At 42.3% G+C, this 22,382-nt stretch overlaps 1 protein-coding gene across 6 annotated transcripts in view; it reads left to right on the forward strand.

The window, feature by feature from the left end:
- The window catches only part of LOC137376336 (unconventional myosin-VI-like), a 344,835-nt gene that overhangs the window by 201,221 nt on the left and 121,232 nt on the right, over positions 1-22,382 (forward strand). For all 6 annotated transcript variants that reach the window (XM_068044672.1, XM_068044673.1, XM_068044676.1 and 3 more), the window contains exons 5-6: positions 13,635-13,764; positions 21,877-21,982. In XM_068044672.1, the coding sequence (XP_067900773.1) occupies positions 13,635-13,764; positions 21,877-21,982 (236 nt within the window). The remainder of the gene's footprint in view (positions 1-13,634; positions 13,765-21,876; positions 21,983-22,382) is intronic.

Genomic DNA, 22,382 nt, shown 5'->3' on the forward strand with positions numbered 1-22,382 from the left:
TGACTTAGGTTTTCTTGCAGGCTTTTTAAAAACAGTCAGTCGATTTTTGAACAATAAAATACCAAGGGGCTAAACTCTTAGTACAAATACACTTGCTGCTGTCAGGAGGGGAGTTGAACCGTGGGAATCACCCACATCACACCATGTGGCCATAAAAAAATCTTCAAATTAAAGGTGGGTTATTGCATCATGGAAACTGCATCTTGAGCAAGGTGAGATGAGGAGGTTCTCTGTCCAAGTGAGCCAGTGGTGTTTGATAGTACTGCAAATGGATCACTTAGAGCGCTTAACTTTCTATAAACACACTCATCTATACTTGGGTAACCTCCAGACTCAACTATTCTAGCACCATAGAGAAAAAAAAAAGTACAAGAAAACCTCACCATTCCAAGGCAACATCTGATGATCATGAGTTGAGGGGTTTGGGGTGGGGAAAGGAGGCAGCAGCCGTTTGCCATTTCTGCGGCACAGTGGCGCAGTGGTTAGCACCGCGGCCTCACAGCTCCAGTGACCCGGGTTCAGTTCTGCATACTGCCTGTGCGGAGTTTGCAGGTTCTCCCTGTGGGTTTCCGCCGGGTGCTCCGGTTTCCTCCCACAGCCAAAGACTTGCAGGTTGATAGGTAAATTGGCCATTGTAAATTGCCCCTAGTGTAGGTAGGTGGTAGGAGAATGGTGGGGATGTGGTAGGGAATATGGGATTAATGTAGGATTAGTATAAATGGGTGGTTGTTGGTCGGCATAGACACGTTGGGCCGAAGGGCCTGTTTCAGTGCTGTATCTTTAAATGTGTAAAATGTGAAATGCTACAATGTAGTATATCATAAATTAGGACTTGTGACCAAGGTGACTTTGTGTTAGAAATTATAGATTTCACCGTAAAGTGATGGAATCAATGACAATGGATTTATGCCATGCTGGATGCCTCAAGCCAGGCTAGTACGATCTCTTCTGGAGAGAGAAACTATTCAGAGCTGTGTATTGGAAGTTGTTCGTGAGATTTTTCTTCAGTTTCTGAAGAAATGTCAGCATTTAAAAATCCATTGTCCCTCTCAGTAATGTCTTCTGGCTGCTGTTAGCACGTCTACTTGCTCTGGGTTTTACCAGGAATAGTGTCGTGGCAGCATCTGAGCATGGTGTTTATTTTTAGTTTTGCAAGGGGGTGGGGATTGTTGTAAATGCAGTGTGGACTAGTTGGTTTAGACTAGTGGTTTCATTTTTGTGGGTTGATAGCAGTACTGTACTGTACTTGTAGCCCAACTTGAGTTGAAATATATTGAAAAGAAAAATTATAATCTTCTGTTTCTAGTATTAAAATACAATTTACCATCCTCAGAAGGTTGATGCTTGCACAGATTGCAAAAGGTCAATAAAAAATGCATTACTTTCCATTCCCCTCACCAACCATTGTGATTTAATGAGTTTATTTTATCCTATGACCATTTGTATGCCGGTGGATAAAGCATCATATGTGTACACTTGTCAAATGGGAAAAAGCTGACCAGCTTTCAAATATCTGAATCTGCCCCCCAGAAGCTGACAGCTTGAGAGGGACCCAGCATCCTGTAATGGTGGAAATAGTAGGAACATAGAAACAGGCAGAGGTCATTCAGTTACCTGAGCCTGTTCTACCATTCAGTTAAATCATGGCTGATCTGTATCTTAACTCCATCTACCCACCTTAGTTCCATAGCCTTAGATTTTTTTTTTGGCAAAGGTATTATCAATCTAGTTTTGAAATTCTCAATTGACCTGGCCTCAACAGCTTTTTTTTGCGAGAGTTTTCCAGATTTCCACCTTTTGTGTTGAAGAAGTGCTTTCTGACAACACCCCTGAATGGCCTAGCTCTAATTTTAAGGTTATGTCCCCTTGTTCAGGGCTCCCCAGCAGAGGAAATAGTTTCTATCTACCTTTAATATAACTTCTTTATTCATTTTAAACACCTCAGTTCGATCACCTCTTAATCTTCTATACTGAAGGGAATACAAGCCTAGTCTTTGCAATCTATGCTCATAATTTAACTTCTTTAACCCCTTTTAGAGCAATATGTGGAAATAATAAGCTAATGTGCAGGTATAAGTAACTTATTTTGAAAGAAAAAAAATGCATGAATGCGTGCAAAGTAATCCATATGTGGAAAAGACAAAAGGTATTTTCTAGCGGGAGGGGTCAGGTGACATGCTGCGTGAGACAAGTTTGAGTGTTGCTACTTCATTTGCTGTATTTTCCAGTGCTTTTAAATTTACATGGTTGTTACATTCCTTTCTACCCAAAAGGAACTTGTGCTGAACTTTATTGAACATTACTCTATTTGCCACTGGAAGTTAATTTTTCTTAGCTGCAAGTAAACTGTTACAGGAGACAAAGTTTTTGTTGATATTTCTTCAAAAAAATTAAAAATGACTTAACAAATAGAGGACCTAAGCCCCATCTTACTGTGTAATTATTCCAGTCAGTGTTATAAGCAGAAAATTGGGAATTATGAATGGACTGTTCACATGTGGCACCCATTACCCCCAATACTTCAACTGATTGCATATTTCTAGGGTTGGTTTCCCTGGAAAATTGTAGGTATTTTTACTTTGAAATTAGGGAATGCTGGTTGATTTTGAGCATTTGTATCAACTGATAAATGCAAAAAATTAAAATGCATGCATTCAAGAAGAAGGCGCGCCAATACCTTCTCAGGGCAACTCGGGATGGACAGTTACGTCTGGCTGAATCAATGATTCCCACATCTCAAGAATGAATAAGAATAATGTTTCCTCTCTCGCTCCTCTCCTTGGTCACTTTTCCCCCAACCTTTCCTCCCTCTTGTTCCTTAATTTAACTTGACATCTTTAGCTCCGGAACCTCAGCACAAGCTGGTACCCTTCATTCAAACTTAGGGCCAGCTGCCAATAATGGAGCGATGGATATTAGGGATGAGTAAGAGGCTTAGGGTTATGGAGGAGAAGGGCAGGTGTGAACCATGCTTAAAAAGTATTTTACTCCTTTCGTTGCCAGCAGCAGCTTTCCTGAGGAGATCTTTGATAGATCTGCAGAGACTTCCGGACAGTCTGGAAGTGGGGGTGTGTGGGGTGGTGGGGTTGGCAACCCAAATGCAGTGGATGAATGACTTCAATGGCAATGGAACTAGGGAATGAGTGTTGTGGAGGGGAGAGATAATGGCAAATCCTATTAGAAGTGGCCTTTTCCATAAACCCCTCGCATTTTTCTGGTCTCTGGTGAATTTTTCTGGGTATGGATGATAAGGGCAGCCCCATAAGTTAATAATCTAAGAAATAGGAGCTGGAGTCGGCCACTTGACCCTTCGAGCCTGCTCCACCATTCAATATGATTATGACTGATCATCTATCTCAGCTCCATCTTCCTGCTCTATCCCCATATCCCTTAATTCCTGTTGTACCCCAAAATTTATCAATCTCTGTCTTGAATATATTCAACACCTGAGCATCCTCAGTCCTCTGGGTAGAGAATTTCTAAGATCCACAATTCTTTGAGTGAAGAATTTTCAGCTCATCTCAGTCCTAAGGCTGACCCCTTTTTCTGAGACTGACCCCTAGTTCTAGATTCCTCAACTGGGGAAACATCCTCGCAGCATCTGCCCTATCAAGTCCTGTAAGAATTTTATGTTTCAATTAGATCACCTCTCGCTCTTCTAAATTCCAGGAAATATAGCAGGAATCAGTTTACTGAACCTTTGTTGCAATTTCTCGAAAGCTAATGCATCCTTTCTTGGATAAGGTGACCAAAGGTTGGGCACAACGCTTCAGGTGTGGTCTCACCATGTTTTATATGATTGCAGTAAGACTTCTTCAATTCTTATACTGAAATCCCATTGTAATAAATGCTAACATATCATTTTCTTTCCTAATTGCTTACTGTACCTGCAGATTAACTTTGTGTGATTCATGTAGTAGGACACCCAGATCCCTCTGAATACCATCTAAAAATGCTCTGCTTTTCTATTTTTCCTTCCATAAGGGGGATATCTTCACACTGCCCAAATTATATTCCATCTGCCACGTTCTTGCCTGCTCACTTAATCTAGCTATATCTCTTTTTGCGTCCTCCTTGTGGCTCACTTTCCCGCCCAACTTTGCAGTGTTAGCAAGCTTGAATAAATTACACTCGGTCCCCTCATCTACATCATTAAGATAGATTATAAATAGCTGAGGCCCAAGCATTTTTCCTTGCAGTACCCCACTAGTTAGAACCTGACGACCCAAAAATGACTTGTTTAATCCTACTCTCTGTTTTCTGTCTGTTAACCAATCCTCAATCCATACTAATATATTATTGCTATTCCCATGAGCCCTAATTTGTTTATTTTTATTTATTTAGAGATACAGCACTGAAACAGGCCCTTCGGCCCACCGAGTCTGTGCCGACCATCAACCACCCATTTATACTAATCCTACACTAATCCCATATTCCTACCAAATCCCCACCTGTCCCTATATTCTCCTACCATTTACCTATACTAGGGGCAATTTATAATGGCCAATTTACCTATCAACCTGCAAGTCTTTTGGTGGTGGGAGGAAACCGGAGCACCCGGCGAAAACGCACGCAGACACAGGGAGAACTTACAAACTCCACACAGGCACTACCCAGAATTGAACCTGGGTCGCTGGAGCTGTGAGGTTGCGGTGCTAACCACTGCGCCACTGTGCCGCCCCTTTTGTGTAATAACTTCTTGTGTGGCATCTTATTGAATGTTTTTTGAAAATCCAACTACATTACATCCACTGATGCCCCCCCTTATTAACCCTTCTAGTTACAACTTTAAAAAAGTCTTAACAGATTTGGCCAACATGATTTCCCTTTCATAAATCCATGTTGGCTCTGCCTAATCATATTATGTTTCTCTCAGTACTCCGTTACCACATTCTTAACAACAGATTCGAGCATTTTCCCCCCTCCTGATGTCAGGCTAACTGAACTATATAGTTCCCTATTTTTCCTCTCCCTCATTTCTTGAACAATGGAGTTATATTTACTATCTTCCAAACCATGGAGACTGTTGTAGCATCTTGGGGATTCTGGAAGATCAAAACCAATGCATCCACCATCTCCATCGGTACCTCTTTTAAACTCTAGGATGCAGGCCATCATGTCCAGGGGATTTGTTGACTTTTAAGTCCTATTAATTTCTCCAGTACTATTTCTTTACTGCCTAAACCTAGGGATATTATTAGTAGAGTTAGGAATACTGAATTTTGCCCACAAATGCTGTCACGCTCCTGAGTGCTTTGTGACAAACGCAGATGGTTGGCATGCATTTGTGAGTAATACGTGGTGCAATTTTATAATTACTGGATTGCTAACAGGCCTATTGCCCCTATAATTCACTTCTTTGTTATTTCAACCACACATAGTGACTTTTTTAATAATGTTTTTAAAAACCCTTGTCTGGAGAACATCATTAAGTTGCTTTTCCTGCTATCATGTTGCTTAATTGTACTTATTAGGCCTCTTGAAATTACAGGGTTATCCCTCACCATCTACAGTAACAAATGACAGCTGGGCAGTAGAGAAGATACAGGAACTTTATGGATACTGCCCCCCAATGGGATTTGGAGGCACCACAACTAGAACCACTTTCTTATTTCTTTTGCCTCCATATATTTTTATTCAGTCCTCCATTATTTGAGGCTCTATTCTGTCACACAGTCCATTACCAGTATACAGTTATCGTTGAGCACCACTTGGACTAGGCCACTTAACTGAGCATGACAATTTGAGGGTATTTCTTTTTGTAAATGTACTAAATGATAAAATGTCCTTTTTTAAATTAAGATACAAGCTAAAGTTACGAACTGCAGTTGGCTAGATTAGCACGTCACTATTAACAAGTAACTAATAGCAAATTAAGTTCTTAAGAGCTGTGTGTATTTCTCCGTTGTTTCAATAGCAGATGGTTAGCATTCCTAACTAATTTAAAAATAATGCTTCAAATTATTTGCTACTTGTGGCAGGGTTTTAGCACTAAAATGTTTCATGTAAATTTTCAGATTAAGTGTGACTTTCTAAAAATGATTCTTATGTTTTCATTTAAAGGCATGGTGATGTTGGCAGTACTGAATTGTGATTGCTGCAACCTGCTGAGTGTCAATCTCCCACCTAACCCTCTTAATGTGCAAAGCCAGCCAAAGACAATTTAGTGCTGGTTTAAAAAGATAACTTTAATTGTATCCTAGGGGAAAAGAAGCTGTATTTTCTGAAGTCACAACACTTTCAATGCCAGTTTTTGTTTTTTTGTTATCTGCTCCATTTCACCCAAGAAATTCTTTGTGCCAGTTTCTCTCATGCTCTCTTCAGACCTAAAGCTACTGTTGTGAAGGCTGCCAAGTCATGAAACACAGAGCTGAGGTGGCTATATGTTGTGCTGTATATTGTTTAGAATGATTGCCTGATATTTTGGAGCCAGGATCTGTATGAATATCACATAGTATGAGCATTGTAATTTTACCAGGACTGTTATCCTAGAGTCCCAGTTTATTGAGTTTTTAAGTCCATTTCTGATTCCCAAATAATAAATACATACTCCCCAAATGCTGTAGCTAATAGTTTGTCACTGAGCCCTGCTTTTAGTGTGTTGAGAAGATGACACAAGTTGTCTTGCTGGCTTTTCTTCTGGTCTGCTAAACATGCTGACGTGGTTCCATGCATCGGTGCACCTGTGCCACATTGCAACTAGTATGATGTAGGCGTAGGCAGAAGTCATTGACCTCTTACATTAAGATGTAATGACAGTGGGACACTGCGTATGAGCTGAAGAATGGGTCTGAGTTTTTCCAGTGGGCCTATAAGAAGGGCAGTGCCATCCAATATATTGTTAGAATTGTGCACGGTTGGCATTTTAGCATCAGTCTCTCAGGACCTATTTAATGAGGTATAAGGCCCTTTTGATTCATAGTCCCCACTGGTCCTCAGAAGTTCAACTTTGACTGCTTTGTATGATAAATACTGTACATCTCATTAGCACCTAATGTTTTCTAGCTGTTGCAGCATGCTGAGCCACTTCGGCTAGTTGTACAGACAATTATAGTGCTGGTGAAACTTGTATTTATACTGCACCTTTAATACAGGAAAACATTCCAAGGCACTTAACAGGGGTAATCAGAAATAAATGGACTTTGAGCCAAAGCAGGAGATACTAGGATGGATGACTCAAAACATTTGTTGAAGTGTTAGGTTTTAAAGAGGGTCTTAAAGGAGGAGAGGGAGGCAGAGGAGTTTAGACAGGGAATTCAATACATTGTAGTGGGACAGAGGTGGAAATGGTGCAAAAAATTACAGAGTTTGAGCCATGGAGACTTTGGGGCTGAAGTGGGTAACAAATGGGGAGTGGCAGGGTCAAAAAGGAATTTAAATACAAAGTTGAAAATTTTAAATTTGAGGCATTTCTAGACTTGTGGTAATACCTGAGTGGTACTGGTGTAGGGTAGGATTCAGGCAGCAGAGTTTTAGATGAGCTCAAGTTTATGGGAGGTGGAGGAAGGAGGCTGGCTGGGAGAACCTGAGAATTGTCTTATATACCAGACACAGATTGAGACCAAACCACCGCCAAGGGGAAGAGTAATCCTAGGGTTTATGAAAACTGTTTAAAACCAAAAGATAACACTGTACACGCAGGACCTAGAAGTGACAAAGGCTTGGATGAAAATGAAAGACTTGCATTTATAGAGCACCATTCACGACCTTAGGATATCCCAATGCTTTACAGCCCGCAGAGTTCTTTTGAAGTGCAGTTACTGTTGTATTGTAGGAGATATGCCAGCCAATTTGTGCACCAGGTCCCATAAATAGCAATGTGATAATGAACAGATAATTAGTTTTAGTGATGTTGGTTAAGGGATAATTATTGGCCAGGACACTGGGGAGATCCTGTTGCTTCTCTTTGGAGTAGTGCCACGGGACCTTTTACATCCACTTGAGAGTGCAAAACATCCAAACGATGGCACCTCTGGCACTGCATCACTTGCTCAGTACTGGACTGGAGTGGCAGCCTAGATTCTCTGCTTAAGTATCTGAAATGGCAGTTGAACCCACACCTTTCGACTCAGAGGCAAGAGTGCTGCCACAGAGGGAGAGACAGAGGTGGTCGACATTGTAGAGCTGGAAATCTTTATTTTGGAGAGGATCTGGGATCAAAAGCTCAACTTGGGAGTTGTGACCAATCAGGTTCAAGGGGTAAGATTTAGAACCTTAGATCTAGTTTGTTCTTGGACCAGCAATAAGAATTCCAGCTAAGAGATACCTGATGTAGTGGTATCAGGATGATTTATTAAGGCAAAAAGCAATACTTAACAAATCCGAGGCAGCCGATATCTTAGTCCAGATGGCCTTTACTCTCCACCGGCCATAGTGGCACAGACGGCTTGTGACTCTTCCTCTTTCGTCTTTCCCTTTTGTCATTTTCAGATGTGTGCACTGAACCTCTCCAAGTCTGTCCTTTCATTCTTCCTAGCCAGTGGCTCCTCCTGTGCACTGATTGATTGGTTCAACATATCACTGTTTCGATTGGTCCTGCCATTTCATTTGTCAGTACTTCTGTTTGTTTTGTGCATATAATTGTGATTAATGTACAATGTGTCCTTGGTGCACAAATAGTATATTATAACCTTGAGGTCCATTAGATCATACGTTTCTGGCGAGACTTATCCTGCTTTTCTGTTGCATTTTGATCACGACTTGTTACATAGTTTTTGATATCTGTTCTTTCCCATTATCTGTTTGTTGTTAGTCCGCATCGCAACGTAATCAAGGTTGACTCAAATAAAAACAATAAATGCTGGAACCACTCAGCCGGTCTGGCAGCATCTGTGGAAAGAGAAACAGAGTTAACGTTTCGGGTCAGTGGCCCTTCTTCGGAACTGGTTGACTCAAACTGTGTATAGGCAGTATTTTTTTCCAGTTAGGCACACATATAAAATTAACTCTTCATTTACCAAAAGCTTACACAAAACACACATGCCTCTTTTTCTCTTTCTCTCTCTCTCTCTCTCTCTCTCTCTATTTTATATATATTTTATATTTTTATTAAGATATAAAAAGGCCAGAAGAATGACAGAATCCACATTTCTTATAAGGGTGAGACAATGGTTTGGAAGGGGGATTGAATTATTGGCAGGTATATGGAGTTTGTGGGGAGAATGCTTAACTGGAGGAAATTGTGTTCACTGTTTGCATTCACTGGCCTTTATGGACTTTCCTCACCTGTTGGGAAAGATATAAAAGTTGGTGGATAAAATGATACATTTTGACTTCAAAACAATGTGCAAAGCTCTTAAGTATGTTCTGGCTATTGTGGAATCTTTGATTCAGTGTGCATGGAGCAGTTCTACATGCATCCAAGACCTCAGTAGGTATTGCTGTATTGCATTTGAAGTTTTTTTCTGATTATGTCCCTGTGAAGCTCCTTGGCGTGGTCTTCTATGTTAAAGTTGCTTTATAAATACAAATTATTGGTTGTGTCAGACATATGCGCCACAAAAGCACTGGAATTCTGCATAAACATGGCATCACATTCCCCAATGTATACTTGAGCTACCTCTTTAGACCACCATAATTTTTTCAGTTGTATTTTATAGAAGATTTGTTTTTAGTTTGGGAGAAGGAGATGCAACAATATCAACAGTTGGCACTGAAGGACCAGCCGCAAACTAATTAATAGCAACATTACCCTGGGGATGTACTCAAAAGTTTTCACTTTACACATGTTGCATTGTTTTGGTCTCGTTTACCAGATAGAGATCGGGGCCATTTCACAGTCAAGGGGGAAGATAATCCCCAGTTTTATAAAAGCTGTTCAAAATGAAAAGGCAACGAACAGTGTGCACATACGAGATCGGTCTGGCGCGCGCTGTATGTCTGGCATGCTCTCACTCTCTCGCGTGCTGTCTGTCAAGTGCGAGCTGATGACGGGTTGGTGAGGGCAGCGGGGTATCTGGAACCTTAACGAATGACTGGACCAACAGTGTATCTCCTTGACCAATGAGAGAGAAGCAGGGATGATTGCAAAGAAAGCAGTATTAGAGTCAAATCAGGTACGGTACGGAAAACAAAAGGAGGGAAAAGCAAGATTGGATTAAAAGAGAGAAAAGTAAGAAAAAAAAATTGAGTTTCTAAAAAAAAAAATTCTAGCAATTTATTACATGCTAGAATGAAAGGAAACATTTCTGGTCAGCAAGATTGTTTGGGTTTGTATTATGAATTATCAAGTTGTTAAGAGGGTACTTACTCTGTTGATTGAGCCCTAACTTTCTGTGGCGAGTCTGATGTCTAATTGATGTGGAAATAGCGAAAATTCTTAATTAAAAGGGAGGCTAAGGGAGTGATACCATTTTTTGTGAGGAAAACATTGGTGCTGCATGAATCGATCAGCAAGTTACGGAGATTTGCAACACATGGTGCATCACTTCATCTCATGAACATGGTTGCCCGATTTGCACATAGTTAAACAGCATGAGAGAAAACTTACGACACAGAAGGTGGCTATTTGACCCATTGTGATGTGCCTGCCAAAAAAAAGAGCTATCTAGCCTTATCCCACTTTTTTAAATGCGATGAGGGTTTCTGACTTTCAGGCAGTGAGTAAAAATGTTACTCCTCAATCCTTCCACCAATTACTTTAAATCTATGCCCCCGATTATTGACCTCCATAATAATGGAAATAGGTCCTTCCAATTCACTCTATCTTGGCATGCATTATTAACACGCCGCTGATTTCCAAGCAAGCCTAGGCCCTACCAGTTAACAGTGAACGCACACAATGGGTAAATATGATTGGTTAAAGGTGAAGTGCACTCTACTGAACTGCCTTAAGTTATAAAGGCAGATTTTTGTATTGCTACAGTTTTTCTGTTGCCCCTTTTTACAATATTTCATAGTTGGATCTGCTGTTTGGAAACATTTTGTGGAGAATGCCTCTTTTGAATGACATCTTGAAGTTTCATTCCAATGACATCATGAACAAGTGATGCTGCTGAGGGCAGCACGCCCCATTTATCCTGTCACTTGTAGGGAAGGTCTGGACAAAATGTCTACTCCCTGGGTATCTTTAACTAGCTGTATAACATGGTAATAAAGGGTATGGGGGAGCAATGGGTGTTGTGAGGCTGAAAAACTCCAGTAACAGGAGATATCTCCTGCTTTAAGATTGAGAGGTAATGATTCAACTAAGTGGTAAGCAAAATGTGTTAATATTTAAATATGGCTTTGTTTTTTTGGAACTTTGAATCTATGTTTCAAATATTACAAAATTATATCTTGTAGGGATTTTAACTTGTGTTTTAACTGTGGAAGGTTAGCTGGATTCATTGAGTTCTGTAATCTGGAAGCCAATGCTTCAGTGAATTTTCAACATAGTTAGGAACATAGGAGCAGGAGTAGGCCATTCAGCCCATCGAGCCTGCCCTGCCATTCAATATGATCATGGCTGATCTTCCACTTCAATGCTTTTTTCCCCACACTATCCTCATGTCCCCTTATGTCATTTGTATTTAGAAATCTGTCAATCTCTGCTTTAAACATACTCAATGACTGAGCTTCCACAGCCCTCTGGGGTATTCCAAAGATTCACAACCCTCTGAGTAAAGAAATTTCTCCTCATCTCTGTCCTAAATGGCTTCCCCCATATTTTGAAATTGTGTGCCCTGGTTCTAGACTCCCCAACCAGGGGAAACATCTTAGCTGCATCTACCCTGTCTATCCCTTTTAAGTATTTTGTAGGTTTCCATGAGATCACCTCTCATTCTTCGAAACTCTAGAGAATACAGGCCCCGTTTCCCCCATGTCTCTTCATAGGACAGTCCCGCCATCCGGGAACAAGTTTGGTGAACCTTCGTTGCTCTCCCTCTATGGCAGTAATATCCTCCTTAAGGTAAGGGGACTAAAACTGCACACAATACTCCAGGTGCGGTCTAACCAAGGTTCTATACAATTGAAGAAAAACTTCACTACTCCTGTACTCAAGTCCTCTTGCGATAAAGGGTAACATACCATTAGCATGCTGCACCTGCACATTAGCTTTCAGTGACTTACTGACAAGGACACCCAGGTCCCTTTGTACATCTGCACTTTCTAATCTCTTACCCCTTAAGAAATACTCTGCTCATCTGTTCCTCCTACCAAAGTGGATAATCTCACATTTTTCCACATTATAATTCCATCTGCCATGTTCTTGCCCACTCGCAATGTCTGTCCAAATCCCCTTGAAGCTGCTTTGCATCTTCATCACAACACACATTGCCACCTAGTTTTGTGTCATCCGCGAACTTGGAACTGCTATGTTTGCTCCCCACATCTAAATCATTGATATATATTGTGAACAGCTGGGGCCCAAGCACTGATCCCTGTGGTACCCCACTAGTCACAGCCTGCCAACGCAAGAATGACCCATTTATTCCTACTCTCTGTTTTATGCCTGTTAACCAATCCTTAATCCATGCCAGTATATTGCCTTCCATCCCATGTGCTTTAACTTTGCTAACTAACCTCCTGTGGGGGACTTTATCAAAAGCCTTTTGAAAATCCAAGTATACCACGTCCACCGACTCCCCTTTATCAATTCTGTTGGTAACATCCTCAAAAAACTCCAACAGGTTCATCAAACATGGTTTCCCATTCATAAATCCATGTTGACCATGTCCAATCAGATCATTATTAGCCAAGTGTTCATTTATCACATCCTTCAGAATAGATTCTAGCACTTTTCCAACGATTGATGTAAGGCTAACAGGCCTGTAATTCCCTGTTTTCTCTCTCCCTCGCTTAATGGGGTGACATTTGCAACCTTCCAATCTGCAGGAACCTCTCCAGAATCTATAGAATTTCAGAAGATGATCACCAATGCATCCACTATCTCTATGGCTACCTCTTTCAACACTTTGGGATGTAGAATATCAGGTCCTGGGGACTTATCAACCTTCAGCCCCATTAATTTCTCCAATGCAACCTTCTTACTAACACTAATTTCTTTCAATTCCTCATTCCCCTAATCACTTGGATCTCTGATTCTGGGAGATTTCTTGTATCTTCCTCAGTGAAGACAGACACAAAGCAATCATTTAGCTTCTCTGCCATTTCTCTATTCCCCATTATAAATTCTCCTGACTCTGCCTGTAATGGACCCACATTTGTATTAGCCAAGTGTTTCCTTTTAACGTATCTATAGAAGCTTTTACAGTCTGTTTTTATACTTTTTGCTAGCTTACATTCATATTCTGTTCTCCCTTTCTTTATCAGTTTCTTCGTCCTCCTTTGCTGTATTCTAAAATCCTCAGGTTTGCTACTATTTGTCAATTTTATAGGCCTTTTTCTTTTAATATTATACAGTCCTTAACTTCCTTTGTTATCCACGGTTGACTACCTTTAACTTTTGGGGTTTTTGTGTCTTGAAGGAATGTATAGTTGCTGTCAACTATGTAATATTTCTTTAAAGACTATCCATTGCCTATGTACTGTCATACCTTTTAATGTATTTTCCCAATCCACCGCAGCCAGTTTGCTCCTCATACCTTCATAATTTCCTTTGTTCAAATTTAACATCCTGGCTTCAGATTGAACTCCCTCACTTTCAAACATAATGTAAAGTTAATGTGTCTTATTCTCTGTTTCCTTTGCAGACATATGTAGCCAACATCCTTATAGCAGTGAACCCATACTATGACATACCTAAATTGTACTCATCAGAGTCCATTCAGAAGTACAAAGGGAAGTCCTTGGGCACTCTGCCACCACATGTCTATGCTATTGGTGAGTAGTTTTGTGTATCCCCTGACCTCACATTGGCATTATAATCGAAACCCACAGTTTGTGTTACATGCTCAGGCAAGATTCTATTTCAAATTTTAGTGCAATATCATCGTAGAATTTTGAAGAATGACGCAGTGTTGTATAATGTAAAAACACAATGTATTTTATGTGTTTACACCTTCCAGCCCATAAGCCAAATTCTGTGCATGGGTAAAGGAGCAGGAAGCCTCTGCTTAATATCCCTCTCTTGTAGTTGGAAGGTGGTTTGAGAATAACTCTTCCTCCTGCTTTTCCTTTTCTCTGTTTGAAATAAAGTTGGAGAGCCCTTTCCCTTCACTGGACCTAATCCTAGGCAGTGAAGCTGGACAAGTGGTAGAAGTGTCAGTGGGGGAGCATTTCGGGGATAGTGACCATAACTCTAAGATTGAAGGTAGTTTTGGAAAAGGACAAAGACGGGCTGGAAGTAAAAGTACTGAATTGGGGGAAGGCCAATTTCAATATGATAAAACAGAATCTGGCCAAAGTGGACTGGGAGCAGCTACTTGTAGGAAAGTCTACATCAGACCAGTGGGAGTCATTCAAAGAGGAAATAGTGAGAGTTCAGAGCCGACATGTACCTGTTAAGGTGAAGGGTAGGACCAAGATGTCAAGGGATATAGAGGATTGCATCAGGAAAAAAAGGAGACTTCAGAGCGCAGAAAACAGCGGAGGCCCTAGAAGAGTATAGAAAGTGTGGCGGGGTGGGGGGGGTACTTGAAAAAGTAATTAGGAGAGCGAAGAGGGGACATGAAAAAACACTGGCGGGCAATATAAAGGAAAATCGTAAGGCCTTTTTTAAGTATATTAAGGGCAAGAGGATAACCAGGAAAAGAGTAGGGCCCATTAGGGACCAAAGTGGCAATCTGTGTGTGGAGCCGGAGGATATAGGTGAGGTTTTAAATGATTTCTTTTCATCTGTGTTCACTATGGAAAAGGACGATGTAGGTGTAGAGCTCAGGGAGGGGGATCGTGATATACTTGAACATATTAGTACTGAAAGGGAGGAAATATTAGCTGTTTTAGCGGGCTTAAAAGTGGATAAATCCCCAGGCCCAGATGAGAAGTATCCCAGGTTGCTATGTGAGGCAAGGGAGGAGATAGCAGGGGCTCTGACACAAATTTTCAAATCCTCTCTGGCCGCAGGAGAGGTGCCAGAGGACTGGAGGACAGCGAATGTGGTACCATTATTCAAGAAGGGTAGCAAGGATAAACCAGGTAATTACAGGCCAATGAGTCCAACATCAGTGGTTGGGAAACTATTGGAAAAAATTCTGAGGGATAGGATTAATCTCCACTTGGAGAGGCAGGGATTAATCAGGGATAGTCAGCATGTCAGGGGGAGATCGTGTCTAACTGACTTGATTGAATTTTTCGAGGAGGTGACTAGATGTGTAGATGAGGGTAAAGCAGTTGATGTTGTCTACATGGACTTGAGTAAGGCTTTTGATAAGGTCCCACATGGGAGATTGGTTAAGAAGGTAAGACCCCATGGGATCCAGGGCAATTTGGCAAATTGGATCCGAAATTGGCTTAGTGGCAGGAGGCAGAGGGTGATGGTTGAGGGTTGCTTTTGCGAGTGGAAGCCTGTGACCAGTGGTGTACCGCAGGGATCGGTACTGGGACCCTTGCTGTTTGTAGTGTACATTAATGATTTAGACGTGAATATAGGAGGTATGATCAGTAAGTGTGCGGATGACACAAAAATTGGTGGTGTCGTAAATAGTGAAGAGGAAAGCCTTAGATTACAGGACGATACAGATGGGCTGGTAAGATGGGCAAAGCAGTGGCAAATGGAATTTAATCCTGCGAAGTGTGAGGTGGTGCATTTTGGGAGGACTAACAAGGCAAGGGAATATACAATGTATGGTAGGACCCTAAGAAGTACAGAAGGTCAGAGGGACCTTGGTGTACTTGTCCATAGATCACTGAAGGCAGCAGCACAGGTAGATATGGAGGTTAGGAAGGCATATGGGATACTTGCCTTTATTAGCCGAGGCATAGAATATAAGAGCAGGGAGGTTATGATGGAGCTGTATAAAATGCTAGTTAGGCCACAGCTGGAGTACTGTGTACAGTTCTGGGCGCCACACTATAGGAAGGATGTGATTGCACTGGAGAGGGTGCAGAGGAGATTCACCAGGATGTTGCCTGGGCTGGAGCATTTCAGCTATGAAGAGAGACTGAAAAGGCTAGGGTTGTTTTCCTCGGAGCAGAGAAGGATGAGGCGGGAACATGATTGAGTTATACAAAATTATGAGGGGCATTGCTAGATTAGATAGGAAGAAACTATTTCCCTTAGCAGCGGGGTCAATAACCATGTGGCATAGATTTAAGGTAAGGGGCAGGAGGTTTAGAGGGGATTTGAGGAATATTTTTTCACCCAGCAGGTGGTTGGAATCTGGAACACATTGCCTGAAGAGGTGGTAGAGGCATTTAAGAAGTATTTAAATGAGCACTTGAAACGCCATAGCATACAAGGCTATGGGCCAAGTGCTGGAAAATGGGATTAGAATAGGTAGGTGCTTGATGGCCGGCACAGACACGATGGTTCGAAGGGCCTGTTTCTGTGCTGTATAATTCTATTTATACCCTTTCCCTGATGACTCAGCCAAGGGCAGGAACTTGGGACATATGAGTGTTGGATTGGTAATCCGATGTGAAGCACCAGCATGCCCCGCGCCTAAATGTTGTATTACCTTTATAAAATGTCACCCCTTTAAATACAGTGACTTAAATATTCAGGAACATAATGTGTCAATCACTGCACTATCTGCTCAAATGCAGTTCAATTAGCACACAGCTATTTTACAATACTACTTTGAGAGTGGCGATACCAGAATATCAATGATTGATATCAATATCAGAATAGCTTCTGTTAAGAAAGGTGTATAGCTTAAATGTTGAACTAACCAGAATAATTCTACAATGTTTTAGTGGATACCTTGTGTTGGGTTCATATCTTACCAAGAATGACACAGGACCATGAGAACCATAAAACTAAATACATTACCAAATCAAACCGAACACACTGTTATATATCTATATATTGTTATACTGTCTGTAAAGTGTTAGGAACTAATTAGCTAGGAACTAGTTGTTATGTGTAAGTGTTCCAGTAGGGGGCCACATTCACAGCTGCACTGGGGTGTCATGTTATATGTAACACAAGAATCCGTTTCCACAGCACAAAGCATGGTGCTAAATTAAACAAGACTGACTCCAGCCTTTTCCAAGTTTAAGTGTGATTCTTTCTAAAATCTGGGAACCAGAAACAACATAAAGACGAAACACACACACACAAAGGTCCCCCCAGGAGAAAGAACAGAGAGCCCCGAAATACATTTTTAAAAATATTTGTTCGTGGAATGCGGGCATCACTGGCTAGGCCAGCATTTATTGCCCTTGAGAAGGTGTTGGTGAGCTGCCTTCTTGAACTGCTGCAGTCCATGGGGTGCAGGTACACCAACAGTTCTGTTAGCAAGGGAGTTCCAGGATTTTGACCCAGTGATAGTGAAGGAATGGCGATATAGTTCCAAGTCAGGATGGTGTGTGGCTTGGAGGGGAAATTGCAGGAGGTGGTATTCCCATGCATTTGCAGCCCTTGTCCTTCTAGTTGGTAGAGGTTGCAGGTTTGGAAGGTGCTGTCGAAGAAGCCTTGTTGAGTTGCTGCAGTGCATCTTGCAGATGATACGCACTGCTGCCACTGTGCATCAGTGGTAAAGGAAGTGAATGTTGAAGTTGGTGGGTGGAGTGCCAATCAAGCGGGCTGCTTTGTCCTGGATGGTGTCGAGCTTCTTGTGTTATTGGAGCTAGACCCCTTCAGTCAAGTGGAGAGTATGAACTCAACACAAAGTGTCCACTAAAACATTGTAGAATTATTCTGGTCAGTTCAACATTTAAGTTACACACCTTTCATAATAGAAGTTATTCTGATATTGTTATCAATCATTAATATTCTAGTATCTCCACTCTCAAAGCAGTATTGTAAAATAGCTGAATGTTAATTAAACTGCATTTGAGCAAATAGTGCAGTAATTGACGCATTATGTTCCTGAATATTTAAGTCATTGTTTTAAAGGGGTTACATTTTATGAAGGTAATACAACATTTGGGCATGGGGCATGCCGGTGCCTTACATCAGATTACCAATCCAACACTCATGTATGTTCCAAGTTCCTGCCTTTGTGCCTTGTCAATTGTGGACAGGCATCTGGGAGACAGGAGGTGAGTTACTCGTGCAGAATTCCTAGCCTCTGACCTGCTCTTGTAGCTACTGCATTTGTGTGGCTGGTCCAGTTCAGATTCTGTTCAATGGAAACCCCCAGGATGTTGATAGTGGGGGATTCAGTGCTGGTAATGCCGTTGAACATCAAGGGGAGATGGTTAGATTCTCTCTTGTGTGAGATGGTCATTGTCTGCCACTTATATGGCACAAATGTTAATTGCCACTTATCAGCTGTTCCAGTACAGCTACAAGATTGGCATCTACCCGGTAATATGGAAAATTGTCCAGCTATGTCCTGCACACAAAAAGGCAGAACAAGTCCAACCCGGCCAATTACAGCCCCATCAGTCTACTCTCAATCATCAGTGATGGAAGGTGTCACGACAGTGCTATTAAGCCACACTTGCTTAGCAATAACCTGCTCACTGACGCTCAGTTTGGGTTCTGCCAGGGCCACTCAACTCCAGACTTCATTATAGCCTTAGTTCAAACATGGACAAAAGAGCTGAACTCGAGGTGAGGTGAGCATGACTGCCCTTGACATCAGGGCAGCATCTACCGAGTATGGCGTCAAGGAGCCCGAGCAAAACTGGAGTCAATAGGAATTGGGGAAAACTCTCCGCTGGTTGGAGCCATACCTAGCGCAAAGAAAGGTGGTTGTGATTGTTGGAGGTCAATCATCTCAGCTACAGGACATCACTGCAGGCGTTCCTCAGGGTAGTGGTCTAGGCCCAACCATCTTCAGCTCCTTCATTAATGACATTCCTTCAATCATAAGGTCAGAAGTGGGAATGTTCATTAGTGATTGTTCAGTAGCCATATAAATACTGTGGCTACAAGAGCAGGTAAGAGGCTAGGAATCCTGCTGCGAGTAACTCACCACCTGACTCCCCAAAGCCTGTCCACCATCTACAAGGCACAAATCAGGAGTGTGATGGAATACTCTCCACTTGCCTAGATGGGTGTAGCTCCAACAACACTCAAGAAGCTTGACAGCATCCAGGACAAAGCAGCCCGCTTGATTGACACCCCATCCACAAACATTCAGATGGATACTAAACTGGCTCGGTTATCGAAGACAGAGAGTAGCAGTGGAAGGGTTCTTTTCTGAAAGGAGGGATGTGACTAGTGGTGTTCTGCAGGGATCAGTGCTGGGTCCTTTGCTGTTTGTAGTATATATAAATTATTTGGAGGAAAATGTAGCTGGTCTGATTAGTAAGTTGGGGGGATGACTCAAAGGTTGGTCGAGTTGCGGATAGTGATGAGGATTGTCAAAGAATACAGCAGGATATAGATCCGTTGAAGACTTGGGCGGAAAAATGGCAGATGGAGTTTAATCTGGACAAATGTGAGGTAATGCATTTTGGAAGGTCTAATGCAGGTGGGAAGTATACATTAAATGGCAGAACCCTTAGGAGTATTGACAGGCAGAGAGATCTGGGCGTACAGGTCCACAGATCACTGAAAGTGGCAACGCAGGTGGATAAGGTAGTCAAGAAGGCATACAGCATGCTGGCCTTCATCAGTCGGGTCATAGAGTATAAAAATTGGCAAGTCATGCTGCAGCTGTACAGAACCTTAGTTAGGCCACACTTGGAATATTGCGTACAATTCTGGTCGCCACACTACCAGAAGGATGTGGAGGCTTTGGAGAGGGTACAGAAGAGGTTTACCAGGATGTTGCCTGGTCTGGAGGGTGTTAACTATGAGGGGAGATTGGATAAACTCAGATTGTTTTCACTGGAACGACGGAGGTGGAGGGGTGACATGATAGAAGTTTACAAAGTTATGAGTGGCATGGACAGAGTGGATAGTCAGAAGCTTTTTCCCAGGGTGGAAGAGTCAGTTACTAGGGGACATAGGTTTAAGGTGCAAGGGCCAAAGTTTCGAGGGGATGTGCGAGGCAAGTTTTTTTACACAGAGGGAGGTGAGTGCCTGGAACTTGCTGCCGGGGTAGGTGGTGGAAGCAGGTACGATAGCGACGTTTAAGAGGCATCTTGACAAATACATGAATAGGATGGGAATAGAGGGATACGGACCCCGGAAGTGCAGAAGGTTTTAGTTTAGACAGGCATCAAGATCGGCGCAGGTTTGGTGGGCCGAATGGCCTGTTCCAGTGCTGTACTTTTCTTTGTTCTTTAGTCGCTCCCTACACCGCCAACGCACTGTGGCAGTAGTGTGTGCCATCTACAAGATGCACTGCATCAACGCACCAAGGCTCTTTCGACAGCACAATCCAAACCCTCGGTTTCTAACAACTAGAAGGACAAGGGCAGCAAATGCATGGGAATACCACCACCTGCAAATTCCCCTCAAAGTCACACACCATCCTGACTTGGAACTATATCGCCGTTCCTTCACTGTCGCTGGGTCAAAATCCTGGAACTCCCTTCCTAACAGCACTATGGGTGTACCGACCCCAAATGGATTGCAGTGGTTCAAGAAGGCAGTTCATCACCACCTTCTCAAGGGCAATTAGGGATGGGCAATAAATGCTGGCCTGACCAGCGATGCCCACATCCCATGAATGAATAAATACATTTGTGACTCCTCAGATACTGAAACAGTCCGTGTAGAAATGCAGCAAGACCTGGACAATATCTAGGCTTGGGCTGATAAGTGGCAAGTGGCATTCTTGCCACACTAGTGACGGGCAGTGACCATCTCCAACAAGAGAGAATCTAAACATCTTCCCTTGATGTTCAATGGCATTACCATTGCTGAATCCCCCATTATCAATATCCTGGGGGTTGCCATTGACTAGGACCTGAATTGAATAGCCATATCAATACCTTAGCTACAAGAGCAGATCAGAGGCTCAGAATCCTGCGACGAGTAGCTCACCTCTTGACTGCCCAAATCCTGTCCAACATCGACAAGGCACAAGTCAGGAGTGTGATGGAATACTCTCCATTTGCTTGGGTGGGTGCAACTCCAACAACACTCGACAAGCTCGACACCATCCAGGACATAGCCCGCTTGATTGGCACCCCATCCACAAATATTCACTCCCTCCACTACCAACACACAGTGGCAGTAGTGTTTACCATCTACAAGATGCACTGCACCAAGGCTCCTTAGACAGCACTTCCAAACCTGCGACCTCTACCAACTAGAAGGACAAGGGCAGCAGGTGCATGGGAACACCACCAGCTGCAAGTTCTCCTCCAAGCCATCCCGACTTGGAACTATATCGCCGTTCCTTCTTTGAAAATGTGGCTGAAAATTATCTTTTTGAAAGGAGCTGATTTTTCTTCCAATGAACCTTGCACTACTCTGAATTGTTTTATTTCTACATCTAAAATAATGGAATTAATTCGAGAAAGTGTGATGTAGTTTTGCTCTGAGGAAACTGCATCCTTTGTGATGAAAAAGATCCTGAGGGGACTTGACAGGGTGGATGTGGAAAGGATGTTTCCCCATGTGGGAGAATCTAGAACTAGGGGTCACTGTTTAAAAATACGGGATCACCCATTTAAGACAGAGATGAGGAGAAATTTTTTCTCACTGAGGGTCGTGAGTCTTTGGAATTCTTTTCCTCAAAAGGCAGTAGAAGCAAAATCTTTGAATATTTATAAGGCAGAGGTAGATAGATTCTTGATGAGCAAAGGGGGTAGAAGGTTACTGGGGGTAAATGGAAATGTAGAATAATCAGTTCAGCCATGAACTCATTGAATGGCGGAGCAGGCACGAAGGGCTGAGTGGCCTACTCCTGTTCCTAATTCGTATATTCGTAATTATCATCATGGTGTTTCACAGATTTTAAGTTTTATCTTAGAATGTGTCTCTGATTTCTCTAAACGCTGCCTTTACATTTAATTAACTCTCTCTTTAATCCCAACTCTTAGCTGATAAAACTTACCGTGATATGAAGGTGCATAAATTAAGCCAATCCATCATTGTATCAGGAGAATCAGGTGCTGGCAAAACAGAAAATACTAAGTTTGTTCTTCGGTAAGTACAAACCTGAAGGCGGATTTGACAGGATTCTCATTCTCATTCTCCTCTCTCTCTCTCTCTCTCTCTCTCTCTCTCTCTCTCTCTCTCTCTCTCTCTCTCTCTCTCTCTCTCTCTCTCTCTCTCTCTCTGTCTCTCTCTCTGTGTCTCTCTCTCTCTCTGTCTGTCTCTCTCTCTCTGTCTGTCTCTCTCTCTCTGTCTGTCTCTCTCTCTCTGTCTCTCTCTCTCTCTCTGTCTCTCTCTGTCTCTGTCTCTCTCTCTCTCTCTGTCTCTCTCTCCCTTTTTCTCTCTCTCTCTCCCTTTTTCTCTCTCTCTCTCCCTTTTTTTCTCTCTCTCTCCCTTTTTTTCTCTCTCTCTCCCTTTTTCTCTCTCTCTCTCCCTTTTTCTCTCTCTCTCT

This window comes from Heterodontus francisci, chromosome 13 (genome assembly GCF_036365525.1).
Source record: "Heterodontus francisci isolate sHetFra1 chromosome 13, sHetFra1.hap1, whole genome shotgun sequence".
Taxonomy (NCBI): Eukaryota; Metazoa; Chordata; class Chondrichthyes; order Heterodontiformes; family Heterodontidae; genus Heterodontus; species Heterodontus francisci.